Source organism: Zea mays, chromosome 4, assembly GCF_902167145.1.
Source record: "Zea mays cultivar B73 chromosome 4, Zm-B73-REFERENCE-NAM-5.0, whole genome shotgun sequence".
NCBI classification, from domain to species: Eukaryota; Viridiplantae; Streptophyta; class Magnoliopsida; order Poales; family Poaceae; genus Zea; species Zea mays.
The window spans coordinates 49,020,656-49,039,921 of record NC_050099.1 but is presented as its reverse complement, the minus strand read 5'-3'; the positions used below and the strand labels follow the sequence as shown (position 1 = coordinate 49,039,921).

The window sequence follows — 19,266 nt, the reverse complement described above, 5'->3', positions numbered from 1 at the left end:
GCTTTAGCAAAAATTCAACTTATACCTTTGCAAAAATAGCTTACTAAAGTGAGTCCTTACTTTCAATCTTTTAACGCCATGTTAAGTATTAATAGACTCTATTTGCATCTAGTCTAATTTCACATCAAATCAAGACAACATTAGTTTTATCCATAGTGTTCACATCCTGACTCTAGGTTGTAGAAAAGTGACCAAGTCTTCATAACCGCGAAGGTACGGCGATCCGAATCGATTATACTCAGCTGAGGATCTCCAATCACACGACATATGTAGCACTTAACCCTTGCATATGTCAACCCGCCACCGGGGTTCTTAAGACCGGATCAGGTTCACGCAAACCGAGAGCACAGATACACCACCGTCCAGCCTCTTGCCACGGAGGGTACACGCTACTCTCGCCACCGCTCCACGCCCATTTCGTGTTATCTTATTCCGGCCTTAGTCTGCCCGAGGCAAGGCTTACCCATGACGAGGCATGTGACCAGTTAAAGGGTCCTCGGTCAGCACGCCTACATACGCGTTAATCCTTAACCAACTTGGGTAGAACCTCACCTGTTCCTAACCCAAGTCTCAATTTAAGTATTTCCATCCTTAGGATTGTGTCTGTTCCTTAGGATGAAAGAGCATCACAGGGAACTTTGCAGTAAGATCCCACTATTGCTCCAAATGAAAATATTCTTGCAGGTAGAAGCCATCCTCTCCATGGTTAAATTGAGGACAACCTCTATCCACAAGATCTAAGCAAGGCTAAGCATTTTTGTAAATCATATTTTGATACTTCACAGAAGTATCTATAAAGGTATGGATATCAAGGAAAGCAATGCATCAAAGGGTTTCAAATAACTCCTATGAACCTAATGCACATCTCACTAGACTTAAGTGTGCGAAAAGTATTTGAAAACACAAGGAAAGGGGTTGCATGCACCGGGGCTTGCCTTCGTTCACAGGTGAATCAGGCTCAGATCCACAGATATCAAAGTAGAAATGATTCCCGGCCTGAGACTCCGAAGGTGGTGGTGTCTCCTCTTCAGTTACTTCTACCTCTTCTTCTCGTTCTAATCATAACCATACATAAGTATAAGAATGGATGCCATGGGATGCTCATGAGGATGCAAAGATAACATAAACTTATTATTTATGTCTTGAATACAACTTTCCTTCACGGAGTTCCGGGAACTTAGGGTTTCCGGAGTCGGTAAAGGAGTTCATAGGGCAGGGGGGGTGTTTTGGGGTTTCGTGATCAAACAAGGTCCAAATCAATTCAAACTTTACCCAAGGCTTCTAAATATTGTATAATACTCATATAAAAATTTTGGGCATTTTAGGACTTACCAATTATTTTCTAAAAATCTATAATCAAGACTTTTAACTACTTTAAATACCTTAAAATCTCTTATTTTCACTAAAAATCACAAACTTATTCTTACTAAATTCTAGGGAAAATAACAAGTCTAGGAAAATTAGTTTCACAATTTTAGCATTTTTCTATATTTTTCTACATATTTTTGAAGCTCTGCTGAAAAAGAAAAAGGAAAAGAATTAAATAGAACTGGGCCGGATTCAGCCCAGGCGGCCCAGGTCCAGAGGGAAAGCGCGCCCGCGCGCCCCGCGCCCTGGCGACTTTGCGCAGAGGTCCCTGCGCTTTAGACTAACTGCGACCAGGTTCTTTTACTGTTTATTCAAGTCACTGACTGTTTGCACAAAAGTCCTTTCTCTTTTCCCTATTCTGTGTTCGAAGTCCCCGACGGCGCTCGCGCACCGCCGCGCTCCGGTGAGCATCTACGCCGGCCGATTAGGGCAACGGCCGGGTTCTCCGAGCAGCGGACACGAAATTAACACTACCCCAACCATTTCCCCCAACTTAATTTGGCTATTCATCAATTATGGAGCTCTGGCCACGATGGCCGTGAGCAGCGCGGTAAGACCGACGCGTTCCCGGCGACCAGAGGCTACTCCGTGCAAATTAAGGGTTTGGCAGGCATCACAACGATGTGAGAGTGCACAAACGAGAAAGCAGGGGACGGGGACTGACCAGAATCGGGCTGGCGACGGTGAGCTCGGTTTCACGGTGGCGGAAGTCGGATTTGGGGCGAATCCAAAATTCGCGAGTTCTAGCGAAGGACTGCCAGCGATTAACGGTGGCTGGGAGGATGATGATGTTATGCAGCTAGGGGAGGGCTCAATTTATAGAAGGCTTCGACGGCGGCGCTCAATTTGGATGAAGTTGTGCAGCGGCCGGAGATAAGGAAGAACCGCGTGCAGTGAACACGTGTTTATCGCCGTGGCCGTAACTCCGGTGAGCTACGGAGAGTTCAGAGGAGGTCATGGCGACACGGTGAAAGTGTTGAGCCACGCGGCGCACGGCCGGGAGGCGGTGGTCGACGGTGAGCACTTTACCGCGAGCGGTGAGCCAAGGGGAGGGGTGTCGTGGCCGATCGGGGTGGCTTCCAGTTCAGCGGCGACGACGATCTTTTAACCCCACGGCGCTATCCACAAGTCCGGTGCACGAATCCAAACGTCGGTGACCCGAATCACGGCGGAGGAATCCGTCGGCGGTGAGCAAGCCGCGTGGTTGATCTGATCCAGTTAAGTTACTGTACCATGGCAATCACCCCATTCAGAGCGACTGACAGAGCAAATTCAAGCCACAATTTCTCTAAAATTTCCTTAGCAACACATCCAGGGCTCTGCATGAAAGTTGTAGTGCTACATACCAGCTACAACTCGACTATAGGGGCTACACTTATTTGAGCACTGGATCAAGGTCAAACTGGCTCTCAAACTTGGGTCTAGGCCACTGTTAGTCTGAAATTCAGACAATACTAGCCTGACAGCCTGACTTCAGGCTTGATTATCTCCAAAATTTTCTTAACAATTGTGCTCACACCTTTTAGCAAAGTTGTACTCCTATAGTTGGGCTATAATCTTGATGTGGTGACCTAGGGCAAAAACCCTATAATTTGAAAGTTACAAAGCCCCAAAGTGGAGCCTTTAACACTAAATTTCAGACTTGGTATAGAACTCAAATGAGGTCCATTTTGCATTTAAGTCCAAAACTTAGGGTTTGGCTTGTAAATTCACATATTTGTGAACCAATTGGCTTTAGATGCTTAAACATAGTAGTTTTTACATTTTAGTCCAAAGGTTCATCACTTTTGCACATAAGCCCCTAGGGTTTGGTTTTAGGGTTTTCCAGGGTTCCAATTAGGGTTTCTGGTATCCCAGGGGTACAAAAGTGACTCCAGTTTATTCTTAGGGTCATTTTATGACTTTTACCCTAAAGCTTTTAGGTTTTCTTAACTTGGGTTAGGTTTTACCCCTTTAACCACTATTTAGGGTTAAGTCCATTAACCAGGGTTCCATTTGCAAAAACATTAAAACAATACAATTTGTTTGAAATTTTTGCCTAGTGAATGCACTCTAGGTGTGTCACACATATGCAATGCCAATGCTTATGATGTCATGCTCAAGTTTTAGTTATAGTAACACCATGGGTGTTACATCCTTCCCCCCATAAAAGAATCTCGTCCCGAGATTAAAATCCTAGGGTAGGTAATGGTAAAGGAAACACATCACATTTTTATTTCCTTAATTTTGGTACAAGGCAGGGGTAATGTGGGGGTTACTTCTTTATTACAACAGCTATACAGGCTTTACAATTTACATGAGGCTAGAAAGCCTGGGAAATTCTTATCTAAAAAGTCTTGGGTTTCCCATGTAGCCTCATCTTTCGAATGCTGGTTCCACTGTATCTTGTAGAACTTGAGAGTCTTTCTTCGGGTGACCCTGTCCTTTTGATCCAGAACTCGAATAGGATGCTCCGAGTATGTTAAATCTGGTTCCAGGACAACATCAGTCACTTCAATGGTTCGATCAGGAACCCGAAGACATTTCTTCAATTGTGACACGTGGAACACATTATGCACAGCAGACAATGTTTCGGGGAGCTGAAGTCGGTATGCCACTGGTCCACATTGCTCAAGTACCAGGAATGGACCAATGTACCTGGGTGCAAGTTTCCCTTTTACCCCGAAACGCGATACACCCTTCATTGGTGAAACTTTTAAGTAGACATAATCGTCTACCAGAAAGCATAAGGGTTGTCGTCGTCGGTCTGCATAACTCTTTTGTCGAGCCTGAGCTTTCTTCATATTATGAATAATTCTCTGAACCTTTTCTTCGACCTGTTTCACCATATCAGGCCTAAAGAAGTATCTTTCTCCAGGTTCAGACCAATTTAGCGGAGTTCGACACCGTCGTCCATATAAAGCTTCAAAAGGTGCCATCTTGATACTTTCTTGATAACTGTTATTGTATGAAAACTCCGCTAGGGGCAAACATTCATCCCATTTTTGTGAGAAGTCCAGGACACATGCCCGCAGCATATCTTCAAGTATTTGGTTCACCCTCTCAGTCTGCCCACTGGTTTGAGGATGATAAGCCGAACTGTGGAGTAATTTAGTACCCAAGGAGTTGTGAAGTGCTTCCCAAAACTTGGCTACAAATTGAGGTCCACGATCCGACACAATGGTCTTCGGAACACCATGCAGACTGAGAATACGGGCACTACACCATGACACATTATTGCCTACGGACTATCTGATGGTAAAACACCTGAATAACGTCTCACAGTCCGTCGGTAAAAAGTTTTAACGACAGATAATGTGTGTCGGCGAAAGTCCTGTCGGCAATACGCTTTACCGGCAGACCTATATGTACCGACATACTATCTGTCGGCAATGTTTATGTTTTTGCCGACAGACATATCATTGCCGTCAGACATACTTTTGCCGACAGACATATATGTGTCGACGGCTTGTGTGTCGCTAAAAGTCTATATGCCGACAGATTGTCTGATGTTATTCCCTATGTGCAGTTTAAAAAAAATAATCCATGCATACAAATATATGCTAATGAAACAAATAATAAACCGATTATGATGCACATTGCAGGACAACTTGAATAATATTTAGCTCAGAATATATGAAATTTGATTAGTAAAAGAAAGAGATCAATCTTTGACTTTGAATTCCAACATATATTTGTTTAGAACACGATTCCTGTGATGAACATATAAAAATAATAGCATACACGAATTTCCTAAATTTTTGAAGTGATCTTTCAGTTCTATTACATGCAAAAGTATAAATATACATCTAGCAAACTAAAATCTCTCCATCGGCTGGGTGTTACGCCAACTGCTAGCATGCATGCGAGTAATCATTTTTTTCACACTTCAAGCAATCTGATCCTTGCTTCCAGCTCCTCTTCCTACAACATAATTTGATAATATGTCAATTATTGTATCAGCAGGTCTATAAACTCCCAACAGAAAATACAAACTGAAAGTGCAATAAAGGTATATTAATACATATATTTATGTAATGAATGCACATGATTACAAAGAAGGGAAAATATCCAATGCAAATGATGGAGAGGTGCATATATATAGTGCACATATACAATCTCAGTCATTGATCTCTGATCCAACAAATGATCTCGCTTGCATCGTCGTAGAAGATGTGATGGTTCAAGCCGGGCGCCTTCAAGCTGGTGGCCTTCAAGAATTCATTTCATAGTGTTTTTTTCAGAGATTGTATAGAGTAGTTCCTGAAGCTATTTCGACATGGAAGTGATTGTATAGATTGTATAGAGTAGTTCCTGAAGCTATTTCAACATGTGTGAGTGAATGATTTATGTGTACAGATTTCAGATTCCTAGTATCAACCGAGTTCCTGAAGTTATTACAGATTTCAGATTGCAGATTTCAGATTCATGTCTACTACCTGATTGTTGAAGAGATGCATCAGTGAATGGCTTGTAACCAGAAAATGTATCAACCGAGTGGCTGAACAGAACTGAGCAGAACTAAAATGATCGAACCGAACTGAGCAGAAATGATGTACTGATGAACAGATCTGAGCAGAAATGATGTACTGAACAGAACAGAACTGAACTGAGCTGAAGTGATGTACTGAAGAACTGCAGCAAGAGAAGGATTGCAAAAAAAACAGAAACATGACTTTGGGAAAAAATAGCTGAGAGCAATGCCACCTAGGAGGTTTGGTATAAACCGAGTTCCTGAAGCTATTACAGATTTCAGATTTCAGATTTCAGATTATGCTAAAGTGTTGCATCAGTGAATGGCTTGTAACCAGAAAATGTATCAACCGAGTGGCTGAATAGAACTGAACTGATCGAACAGAACTGAGCAGAAATAATGTACTGATGAATAGAACTGAGCAGAAATGATGTACTGAACAGAACAGAAATGAACAGAACTGAGCTGAAGTGATGTACTGAAGAGTTGGAGAAGGATTGTGAAAAACAGAAACAAGACTTTGGGAGAAAAATAGCTGAGAGCAATGCCACCTAGGAGGTTTCCTAAAGCACCAGCAGAAGAGCCAAACATCCAAGCAAACAATTATGATCCATTGCAAACAATTACATATTAGAGACAAGAATTGTCTACAAAATCAGAGAATGATTCAGATGCACAGTTATGCAATAGTACCATTCACTCAGTTTTTATCCATCTCTACACTTATACACAAATATATATGAAGAAAATATTTACCTGCTGCTGCTGTAGAACCTTGGGTCAATGTTGATTTTTTATTACGACTCATCTAAAAATACAGAACATTAGAAGCTTGTTCTATTAATTACATAAATAAAATACAAGGTTCTACAGGTAGAGGAACATTAGAAGCTTATATTTTAATTATTACACAAATCAAAAATATGTGTGTACTCACAATGAATATTTCTGCTCCAGGTAGAGGCACAATATCCCCTTCTTTGTTCTTACGCGTGTGTGTTCTAACATATATTTCATCTCTTCTCGCAGGGCGTCCTTGTTGCTCGGCCTACAAGAAAACATGATTTGGTCCAGTAATTGACTAGAATTTTCATAAATTAAACTAATGATTATACAAACTAGTGATTATAATTTTTTTACCAGTTCATGCCCCACACGAGCATAACTCTTGCTACCAGCTGCATGCGACATAGTCAGCTTTGAACGATTATCTTTACCTCTGTTTGTACGAACCTACAACATAAATATGAATCTATCAAAACAATAATACAAATTCATTCATACAATAGTTTAATGAAGGTTTATATCTCAAAAAGCAATTCAAAACAAATCAGCATGTACCTCGGCTTCTGGAGACATCCAATAAGTTATCAACCACTCCCAATCAGATTCTTTCACCCTTTCATCCCTTTTAGCAATAAGCTCTTCAAAACTCAATGTTTCATCAAAATATTTGCTCTTTAGGTCGGCCTTAAACTCTCTCCACTTTTTTGCTGCAGATGTTATAACATAATCTATACCAGATTCATCCACTTCATAGTATTCCTGTTTCAACAAAAATGTAGTTGATTACCAAATCTACTGACAATAGGCTAAGCCAAATTATCTCACTAAATCAGATTACCTTCACTTTTGTCCATAACTCAAACTTCTTTTTAGAATCAACTAGTCTCCAATCCTCACAAGAAACCGGGATATTTTTCCTCACCAAAGTTCCTATGAAATTACCAAACTCTTTGCTGTTCCTACCAACTGGTTGTCCATATTCATTAAGGGTAATGCAGATTTTAGGCCCACCACTACTTGAATATATGTTCTTCTTCAAGGTTGGGCCCCTTCCTTTCCTTATATTTTGATGCCCAATAGGTTGCTCTGCTTATTACAGAAGATAAAACAGATGAAAACCTTTCTAGATAACTATTTTCAAAATTGCTACAATAAATTTAAAGTTTGTTTGATTTTTACCTTCATCATTGATGGGATTTTCAGATTCTTCATAACTATTTTCAGAAGTACTATCCTCGTGGTTATCATCAACAATATCCCTTTCAGTCCTTGATCGCAAAGTAGGACCATTAGTTGAAGCTGCTAATGTCCTCGTCTACACACAAAGAAATGAAAACATTACTAATCGTCAAGACATGAGGAGTACATGCCCGAGTAATAATGAGAGAATCAATAGATCTAGCATGCGAAATTGTATGTGCATGTTTAAACTAATTAAAGATCATCTAGATACAAGCAACATAGCACAAATTCAGACTTGGTCAAACTTAGAGTAGTTGAACTTAGCACAAATTCAGACTTGGTTTCTCTGCCGATTGTAAGTGTTAATGATTTCTTTGCAGAATTGGTTAAACATAGAGTAGTTGAACTTAACACAAATTCAGATTCGTTATATTTCAATGACACGTATTTCTGAAGTTTCAGATTGGTTAATAACTGAATTTTAATTCAGTTCTGAAACCTGAATGGCAGCAAGTTGCCCAGTTTGGAGCTCTATGATAATTAATTTATGGAGATTTTGGTTAAGAGTTATGTAGTAAAGTCAAAGTCCATATGAATGGGAACAATGTTTATGCAAAGGGTTGACTTGTTATTGTGTAGAATTTGGAGAAAAAGGAGTGACAAAACCCTCTGTGAGACTCAGTGTGATGCTGTTTCAGATTTCTGAAACTGAATTTTCAGTGACATTGGCTGTACTTTGGGGCACTGTAACTTTTGATCCTTTCATTTTTGGTCTTGGACTGATGCAACAAACTAATAGAGCTATGGTTGGAGAATGCTTTTGGTTGAAAGGGATGGGTTTGTTGCCATGGTGATTTGTGCAATAACAAGGCTTGAATAGGGAGGTGCAGATGGTGCAGCAGGGCTGTTTCAGTCACGTTCAGAGTTTGGTTTGGAAACTGAACAAGATCATCTCCTGCTGCTCGCCCTTGTTTGTGTTTATAGGCTGAGATGTGTATGGGATGGATGCCTGATGTCTAGAAGCCTCACTCCCAACTGAAAGTATCTAGTTTTGGATATTTGGTTTCTAAGGCATGTCATTTGATTTATTCTTTATTTTTCCATTTTGCTACAGAACTCTCAGTCCAAAACCACAAGAATTTGCTGCACCAAGACTCTAAACTGATCACTAACACTGAAATTCAGTCTCTGCCAGATACTATTTCGAGTCTGAAAATTCAGACTACACTAACTGCGCTGAACTTCTTCAGTTCGACTGCAGAGCCAAATTCATCTTTAATAGGGACAGAGCTACCTCCCTACATCAAACTTGCACACTAATATATGTTCTTCAACTCTTCTTATAAAGATATGGCTTAATACTCCAAGGATCAAGCACTAGAGAGCTCCAAAGTTGAGCCAAACACACAATGCCTGTGTGCTGAAACAAGACTAAGTCTGAATTTCAGATTTAGCACATTGAATCTTTGAACTACTGTTACTGTCAGTTCCAACTGGTTTTAGTGGCATTACCCTTAATCCAACTTGCACACCAAAGTATGGTCTTCCACTTTGGTACAGCACTCACAGCCCAGAACTACATGGATCAGCCCTTAAGGAGTATCCCAAATCTGCTTCAGACTGAAAAATCAGCAGGACTGAATTTAAGTCTGATTTTCCAAACTGAACACTACATCTTTAGACTCCTTTTTATACCAATTCCATATAAATTTAGAGCTTTAACACTTAATAAAAGTTGTTCTCCTATAGTTAATCTACAAGTTTACTATAGCAACCTTTTGCCAAAATCCCCCAGATTAAATCATACAGGGGTCCAGAAATAGGTAAAGCAAACTGTTTTTAGCTGAACCAAAACTGTATCAAGTTGGAAATCTGCAATTTACTCCAAATTTCTCTTCAAAACTTGAAAATCTCAACACATGAAATTTGCTTGGTTTTGGAAACTCTATAACTGTACTATTAAATTAAATGTAAAAAACATGAACTTATTAAATAGGGAAATATATTAACCTTATGTTTCTTATTGGCTCGATGTGATCCATTTCCTTCTTCATTAACCATAGTACTAGGTACATGGAGATTAAGAGATCTCATCCTCTTCATATTTTCTTTTATGTTGGCAGCCCTTTGTAGTTCATATTCATTGACCTCCGTTTCTTTACCCATTCCTCTTCCTCTTACAAACTTTCCTCCTGAATCAAGACATAAAGAGATTACAATCAAGACAAAGAGATTACAACGTAAAATGAAACATTTTTGCGTAAACAGATATAAACATATCTTACTTGCTAGGTTGGTTTTCGGCAATCATTATTCCATCTATATCAGTCCTAACACAACTACCACCAATAGATACATTAACTTGTGTGTTTGCATCCAAATCTGGCAAGAAAGAACCTATTTCTGTACTATTGTCTAGCCTTTCTTCCATATCATACATGTCACGTTGTTTTGACTTTAAAACAGCAAACCAATCAGCATCAATAGGATCTTGCACATAGTAAACTTGAGTTGCCTGAGATGCAAAAATAAATGGCTCATCTAATTCCTTGTCACCGGTATTGAATAAATGCTTGAAGTTGACCATTGTCACCCCAAACTTGTCTATTTTGACCCATTTGTCTCGTACTCGGTTATCAATCCAATCACATTTGAACAATACTATTTTTCCCTGGTGATGGTAGTTCAGCTCAAGAATGTCTTTTATAACACCATAATAAGTTTTGCTCATTGATACTGGGTTATTATTGTTTGTCCCATCAAAACTTGTTGCATGTGCAACTAGGGCTACACCACTACACTGCACTGACCTACCCACATCATAAGAATGTGTATGGAAATTTATCCCATTTATAGAATAACTATCATAAGAATGTGCAACCGTGTTAGGCTCCTTAGCTAATATTGTTATCTCCTCAGGTACTTCCTCACTCGTTGTTTCCACCTGATGATTTTGAAGATTGTTATTGTACTAAAAAAATAATGTGGAACTATATTCTATATAAACATTTTCCTAGATACTTACATGTGACTTAAACCACTCGTGAAAAGTCTCATAGTGTAAACGACTGATTGCTCTTTGATTTTGATGACCAGCAGAGTAAAGGTATTCTATATGTTTCCTAAACAAACATTATAATTTAGTAATCATGAAATAAATGGATGATATTGATTATAAAATATAATGTTCAACTTACTTCAAGTAAGGCTCTATATGGTCATAGTTGAACAAGACATATCTATGTGCTTGAAGCCATGTTTTGTGGTCTAATGTGACACTACGCTTACCAACCAATCCACGACCTATGTTATGGAAGAAAGGGGTGGTATTGATTAAATCAACATCCAAGCCATCATCATTTCTTTTTTTCCGGTTAAATCTAGTTTCACAATGTAAATAGCGAGAACAGAATGTGAGACTCTCATCAAATAGATAACTTCTGCAATTGACCCTTCTGGGTGACTCCTAGTGCGAACATGGCCCTTACATCTCATTAAAAACCTATAAAGGAGAAATGGCATATATGTTAAACCTCCCTTTGAGTAAAACTAAGTTTAATTTATTTCTAAAATATATCAAAATTTACCTCTCCACTGGGTACATATTACGAAATTGAACAGGGCCAGCAATTCTGACTTGAGTAGGGAGATGAACCATTAAAGGCCTGTTTGGTTTGTGGCTAAATGTGCCACACTTTGCCTAAGGTTAGTCGTTCGAATTGAATAACTAACCTTAGGCAGAAAAGTTAGGCAAAGTGTGGCAACTGAGGTAGTGAACCAAACAGGCCTTAAGTGTACCATAATATCAAAAAAGGATGGCAAGAATATAGTCTCAAGAATGCTTAGAGTCTCAGCTATTTCTGACTCTAGCTTATGCATATCGCTTATACGAATAACTGGCGAATAGATTTGCTTGAAAAAATTGCTCACACGAATCAGTGCAGCACTAACTATTTCTGGTAAAATCCTTCTCACAGCAAGTGGGAGTAAATACTGTAACAGAACATGGTTATCATGGCTCTTTAGCCCAACAAGCTTCTTCTCCTTCACATCCACATTGTTTCTTATATCTGATGCATATCCATCTGGAAATTTTACTCCTTTCAATACCTCACAAAATAACGTCTTCTCAGATGCACTCATTGTATATGATGCTGGTGGTAAATATAACTTGTCACCCACTGGAATAGGATGAAGCTCAGTTCGAATGCCTAGGGACTGAAGATCCAAACGATATTTCAAGTTATCCTTGGACTTCCGTTGAATGCCTAGGAGGGTGTTGACAATGTTATCACACACATTCTTCTCGATATGCATGACATCTAAATTATGTCGTAACATTAAATCCTTCCAATATGGAAGCCTAAAAAAATAGACCTCCTTTTCCATATGATAGGAGGCTCCCCTTCCTTCTTTTTTGCTTTCTTTTTATGTTGGCAACCTTTCCCATGCACTGTGTGCATATTCTCTGTTTGCAATAAAACTTCCTCTCCAGAAAGTGGTCTAGGCGCTGGCCTGTCCTCAACTTTGCCATCAAACGAATCTAGATCAAATCTATATGGATGGTTTGGGCCCAGGAATCTACGGTGTCCCATATAACAATTTTTTGTACCTTGTTTCAATCGTAGAGAACATGTATATGAGTGGCATTCAATACATGCTACTTCACCTGATGTAGTACATGCTGCAATGTACCCTAGGCCTGGATAATCAGATATGGTCCATATTATTGCAGCACGTAATTGAAAATACTCATGCTTTGCAGAATCATATGTTCTCACCCCTTCAACAAACATATCTAGCAGATCATCAATTAGTGGCTCAAAATAAACATCTATATCACTACCAGGAGATCTACGACCTGGAATGAGCAATGAGATAATGAAATTCGTTTGCTTCATACACAACCATGGTGCAAAGTTATATGGGATGAGAATAACAGGCCAAATGCTATAACTAACATTCATGGACCTAAACGGATTAAAACCATCTGTAGCTAAAGCAAGTCTAATGTTGCGACTGTCAGAAGCAAACACTGGGTGCTTTTGGTCAAAATCCTTCCAGAGAGGTGAATCTGCAGGATGCCTTAGTAATCCATCTTGTATACGCTCCTCATCATGCCACCTCATGTCACTTGCTATCTTAGATGACAGAAATAACCTCTGAAGCCTTCTTTTTATTGGAAAATAACGAAGAACTTTGCATGGAACCTTGTGTACACGTTTTCCATTTAAACTTATCCTTTTTGATTTCCAGCGTGACCTTTCACATGTGGGACATGCATCATACTTAGCATACTCCTTCCTAAACAAAATACAATCATTTTCACATGCATCAATTTTGATATACCCGAGTCCTAGACACTTAATTACTTTCTTTGCTTCATTGAAATTTTTTGGTAATGCCAAGCCATCAGGGAAAGCCTCCATTAGTAGATCTAGTAGCATATCAAAACTTTTATCTGTCCACCCTCCAAGCAATTTCAAGTGAAGAATTCTTATTAAGAAATGCAACTTTGAGAACTTCTTACACCCTGGGTATAGGTCTTGGGTATTATCTATCGCTAACTGATTGATGGCTTCTAAATCTACATCAGTTTCATCTAAACCATCAGATACTTCAAAATCCCCTTTATCATCTAGACCACCAACTAAGTCATGAACCAAATTGGCTATGTCATCTTCGTTTGAATTGTTTACAACCTCTGTATCAGTGTAGTCATGACTATTAATAGGCACAGAGTCTCTTTCCCCATGATAAGTCCACCTTTTGTATCCCTCTTGAAAGCCATCACATATCAAGTGCGCACGAACTTCATTTTCATCTTTCCATAGAGAATTAACACATTTTCTACATGGACATAGAATTTTGTTTCCACTTATAGAATTGCTAAACGCAAACTCAATAAATCCAACTACCCCATCTGTGTAGACCTTTGTGTGCCTATAAATATTAGGTACAATAACAATATGTTGGTCAAAGGTGATTACTACAAAATAATGGTTTATAGTACATTGTTAGAAATATACCTAGGTTCATTCATCCACCTTTTATCCATGTTGTACCTTAACAAATAATAAGATGAAATGTACCCTTCACAGCTTCATAATGTAAGTGCAAAAAGGGTGGAAAAGGACGAATCATTACAAGTATCAAAGATAAAAGCTGAATTAATTAGTTTTTTCCGGTGCAAATCAACAGGAGATGGAAAAGTAACAAGTAAAGATTACCACTGATCAATGGATGTCGTCCAAGCGTTGTTCACGCACTTCTCCTTCAGGTGGTCCGGCGCCCGCCCTCGTCCTCGCTAGCAGCAGCAGTAGACTTATGCCAAACACAAATAAATATCTTCAGTTCTTCACCATAAATTTTTTATCACAAATTTACAATGGCACTAATAAATATTCTGAAACCTGAACTATCTTTCTTCAGTCTTGGGCACCAGCAGCAGACTACACCACCGCACGATCACAGGGCACAGCGTTGGACGGTGCTGCGATGGTCGATGGGGGAGGGACCGGAGGAGGACGCGTCGGCGCAGGGCGTGCACCGTCGCCTGTGGTCGAAGTCCAGAGATGGTGGCGCTTCCGTTTTGATTAGCCGAGCAACAAGAGATCAAAGATCCTACAGGAGCAAGAACACGTCTGCGCACCACAGGACAGGCGGCTGGAGGTCCGAGTCTCAAGGGGCAAGAACAGGGCGAAGTAAGACGGCGTCGGGGGCAGCGGCGCGGTGGTTTACGACGGCGCGGTGGTTTAGGTTTTTGGCAGCGGCGCGGTGGTTTAGGACTCACGGATAGGAGAAGATGCGTACAGAATAACAGAGAGCGCTTCGGCCAGGGAAAACGATTCATTAATTTATTCCTATAGATCTTACTTCTTAAGAATATTTCTCCACCATCTAACTCAAGTGAACTCTAGCTCAACTGGTTTGAGTTGTTCCTTTGGAGCGATTGGTGCCAGGTTCGAATCCTGGGTTGCTTTTCTCTTTTTTTTTGTTGCCTTTTAGGCTTGTAACGTGCTGCCCACAGGCCAGGCGTGGGCAGGAGCTTAATTGGTACAGCCGTACAGCATATACACTTATATAAATATATTAGTTGAAATTTAGTAATTACTTAAATATATTAGTTGAAATTAATTTATTAATTACTCAAGACATTCATGTACCGACAGATGATCTGATGCTATGTTTTCCCGACAGTCGGTGTGCCACGCATAACCATTTATACCGACGGATGAACCGCCACAATAACTCGAAATTATTGCCGACAGATTTGTTGACGCCAACGCAATAATTACCGACAGATAGTGTGATGGTATTATTTTGTGACATACTTGCTGTCGCCAAACATCTATTTTTACCGTCAGATGTTTGACGCTAAAATTGTGTCATGGTGTAGTGGGGCAATGTATAATGCTGCATAAGTGGCTACTGTATATGTGACCTTAACAGGTAAGAAGTGGGCAATCTTTGTGAGTCGATCAACTATAACCCAAATAGAATCATACCCTTTGGCCGTCCTGGGCAGTCCCACAATAAAGTCCATACTGATGTCTTCCCATTTCCATGTTGGGATTGGCAAAGATTGTAATGGACCAGCAGTTTTCATGTGTATGGCCTTGACACGTCTGCAAGTGTCACATTTCGCCACATAGCGTGCAATTTCGATTTTCATCTTAGTCCACCAGTAATGTTGTTTTAAGTCTTGATACATCTTAGTGCTTCCGGGATGAATAGAATAGCGACTAAGATGTGCTTCATCCAAAATTTGCTGGCGGAGTTCTTCGTTCTTTGGCACTACTATGCGGTTTTTAAACCATATCACACCTTGATCGTCTTCCTTGAAACACTTGGCTACTCCAGCCTTTATCTTCTTTCGAATGTGCTTCATACCCAGATTATCTTTTTGAGCATCAATTATCCTTTGCAAAATGATTGACTCAAGCTTTAGCTGATTTAGAGTCCCTTGTTGGATGATTCCCAGGTTTAGCTTTTCCATTTCCTGACACAAAGTGTTCTCGGAGGTCTTCGCCATAAGACAGTGGCAGGAAGTCTTACGACTCAGCGCATCTGCCACCACATTGGCCTTGCCTGGGTGATAATGGATCTCCAGTTCATAGTCTTTAATGAGCTCAAGCCATCGTCTTTGCCTCATATTTAACTCTGACTGGGTGAAGATGTACTTCAGACTTTTATGATCTGTATATATGTGACAGATATTACCCAGCAGATAGTGACGCCAAATCTTTAGGGCATGAACCACAGCAGCTAGCTCCAGATCATGAGTTGGATAGTGCTCCTCATGCCGGCGCAACTGCCTTGAAGCATACGCAATCACTCGGCCCTCTTGCATCAGTACACAGCCGAGCCCACTGCTAGATGCATCACAATATACATCAAAAGGTTTAGTGATGTCCGGTTGAGCTAATACCGGAGCAGTGGTCAATAGTGTCTTCAGTTGCTCAAAGGCTTCATTGCACTTAGAAGACCAATTGAACTTAATGTCATTCTTCAACAAACTTGTGATTGGCTTCACAAGCTTAGAGAAATCTGGTATGAATCTGCGATAATACCCAGCTAGTCCAAGAAAACTCCGGACTTGATGAACAGTTGTTGGGGGTTTCCACTCCAGAATATCTTTGACCTTGCTAGGATCTACCGCAATTCCTTTAGCCGATAACACGTGCCCCAAGAATTGAATTTCTTCCAGCTAGAACGCGCACTTACTGAACTTGGCATATAGCTGATGTTCCCTGAGGCGCGTCAATACAATCCGTAGATGCTGAGCATGGTCCTCTTCATTCTTAGAATATATCAAGATATCGTCAATGAAGACTACCATGAACTTGTCCAACTCGGGCATGAACACCGAGTTCATCAAATAGGTGAAATGGGCAGGAGCATTTGTGAGCCCGAAAGACATTACCAAGTATTCAAATAATCCATACCGCGTAGTAAACGCGGTCTTCGGTATATCCTCGGGCCGAATACGGATTTGATGATAGCCCGACCTGAGATCAATTTTGGAAAATACCCTCGCCCCAGTCAGTTGATCAAATAAGATATCGATCCTTGGAAGAGGGTACTTATTCTTGATAGTGACCTCATTTAGGGGTCGATAATCCACGCACATTCTCAAGGTTTGATCCTTCTTCTTAACAAAAATGGCGGGACAACCCCAAGGGGACGAGCTTGGCCGGATGAATCCCTTATTCAGTAGATCTTGTAATTGAATCTTCAGTTCCGCCAACTCATTAGGGGGCATGCGGTACGATCTTCGGGAGATGGGAGCCGTACCGGGCTTTAGCTCAATTACAAATTCTACATCTCTATCAGGGGGCAGTCCAGGCAAATCTTCCGGAAATACATCTGAAAACTCACATACTACCGGAATGTTCTTGATCTCCGGTACAATGGCTTCATAGACTCTACCAGAAGCTTTGGCTGGATTGGTTGCGGGGAGAGTCAAAAGAATCTCTTCTTGGTTATAGCTCAACCTGACGGTTCTGAGTTCAGTGTTGAGAATTGCCTTGTGTTGGGTTAACCAATTCATACCCAAGATTACATCTATATCCTGGCCTTTCAGAACGATCATATTAGCAGGAAAGTTCCGTCCGGCCATTGTTACTGGCACTCCATAGGCCACTTCTCTAGTATAAATGTGTTCCCCATGTGAATGAATTTTAAATCCCTCCTTTGATTCATGGTATGCAATATGATGTTGCTCCACAAATGTCTTGCTAATGAATGTATGTGAAGCACCAGAATCAAAAAGAATAATTGCTGGGTGACTAGCCACGAGAAACGTACCCATCATCACCGGTTCTCCTTCCGGTGTGGTAGCCACTTGAGTGTAATATACACGCCCCGTTTTCTTCGTATTCTTCCCCATAGCATTTCCTTTAGGCTGAGCTGATTTCCCAGATCCTTGCGAAGCATTAGATTGATTTTGCCTAGGATATGGGCAGTCTTTGATAAAATGTCCCGACTTGCCGCAATTAAAGCACCTAGTTGAAGAACTAGGCAAGGCAGGAAATCGAGTGCCTGGGGCACCCGGCTGTTTTGGGGTAGTGGGGGTATTGTTGGGGCGGATAATGATAGGCTGTTTGAAGGGAAATGAAGGTGGACGAGAAAAAGTGCGATTTTGGTTTGAGGGTCGAATCACAAACCGTTGCTTCTTCGCCTGGCCCTGATTAGGCCTCTCACCACCGAATCCCTTATTCTTCCCAGAATTAGTATACTTGGCTTCAACAGATAAGGCTGTGCTGACAGCCTTTCCATACGTGAGATCTATGCATGTGGCCATTTTCCTTTGTAGCCGATCATTCAGACCCCGCATAAAACAGTTCTTCTTCTTTAAATCCGTATTCACCTGGTCGATGGCATACTGCGACAGGTGATTGAATTTGTTGAGATATTGAGTAATGGTATCCCCGCCTTGTTGTAACTTCATAAACTCCTCTTGTTTCATATGCAGCACTCCTTCGGGGATGTAGTGTTCACGGAAGGCTGCTTTAAACTCATCCCAGGTGACTTGATGGTTGACAGGTTGGATAGCCACAAAATTTCCCCACCAGGTACTGGCAGGACCACGGAGTTGTTGTGCGGCAAATAACGGCTTCTGCGTTTCAGAGCAACGGAGAAGACCAAACTTTTGTTCAATAACCTGAATCCACTCATCAGCTTCCAGGGGATCTTCTGCCTTGACGAATAGAGGTGGACGGGTTTCAGAGAAGTCCAGATAGGTAGTCTCTCGAGGACCTTGCTGAAAACCTCTTCCCACCTGCTGCTGGAATTGCTGCTGACCCGCCATTTCCCTAAGGAAGCGGGTATTGTCTGTGGTGGCATTCACCAAGGCAGCGATCGCCTCGGCTAACGTGGGAGGAACTGGAGGTGGGTTTGGGGTAACATCACGTCCCCCAGAAGTTCCTGCTGCATCCTGTCCTCGAGTCCTGGTCGGCATCTGTGGCAAAAACATTTGAAGTAAACATAATGTGCCAGAGAAAACCTTCCATTTTACATTACTATAAAAAGTAATGATACAGACTCGATATTACATAACAGGATACAATACCCATTATACAAAAGTTTAACCTATTATACAATAGTACACCCTACAATACCCTACCATACACTACTCTACTTCTATTACACCTTTATTCCTGCTTGCCATTACTCTTGGCGGCTTCATCGTCAGGTGTGGGAGTCCAGACATCAACCAACCTCAAAGAAGGAGGAGGCTCAAAAAGGTCTAACTCCCCACCCAGCGCACGTCCCGCAACGTGAGATGGTCCAGCTTCCGCCTCAGCAGGTGGTGCAGGCTCACTTGGGTGTAGTTGTGAGTATAGTATATGGACTTCCTCGTGCAATGTATTGCAGTAAACCTGCAGGTTATCAACAGTCGAGCTAAGTTCTTTAACTCGGGCCTGAGCCCTTGCTTCCTTAGCACACATTAGCAAACGAGACTGCACGGCCCA

General features: G+C 40.9%; 1 protein-coding gene and 1 long non-coding RNA gene across 2 annotated transcripts; both read right to left on the bottom strand.

The window, feature by feature from the left end:
• Positions 1 to 4,982: 4,982 nt before the first annotated feature.
• On the bottom strand, positions 4,983 to 6,632 carry LOC103653232 (uncharacterized). The gene is made up of 2 exons (XR_565344.2): positions 6,578 to 6,632; positions 4,983 to 5,271 (listed from the first exon to the last, which is right to left on the bottom strand). It is a non-coding gene; the product is annotated as an uncharacterized lncRNA (long non-coding RNA).
• Positions 6,633 to 6,713: 81 nt separating this feature from the next.
• LOC103655270 (uncharacterized) lies at positions 6,714 to 14,591 on the bottom strand. Its single transcript, XM_020552054.2, has 9 exons — positions 14,203 to 14,591; positions 14,020 to 14,113; positions 10,075 to 10,128; positions 9,800 to 9,981; positions 7,787 to 7,922; positions 7,446 to 7,693; positions 7,163 to 7,366; positions 6,962 to 7,054; positions 6,714 to 6,869 (listed from the first exon to the last, which is right to left on the bottom strand). The coding sequence occupies exons 4-9, from the start codon at positions 9,953 to 9,955 to the stop codon at positions 6,714 to 6,716; spliced, it is 993 nt and encodes a 330-aa protein (XP_020407643.1). The 5' UTR covers positions 9,956 to 9,981; positions 10,075 to 10,128; positions 14,020 to 14,113; positions 14,203 to 14,591.
• Between the last annotated feature and the right edge of the window lie 4,675 nt (positions 14,592 to 19,266).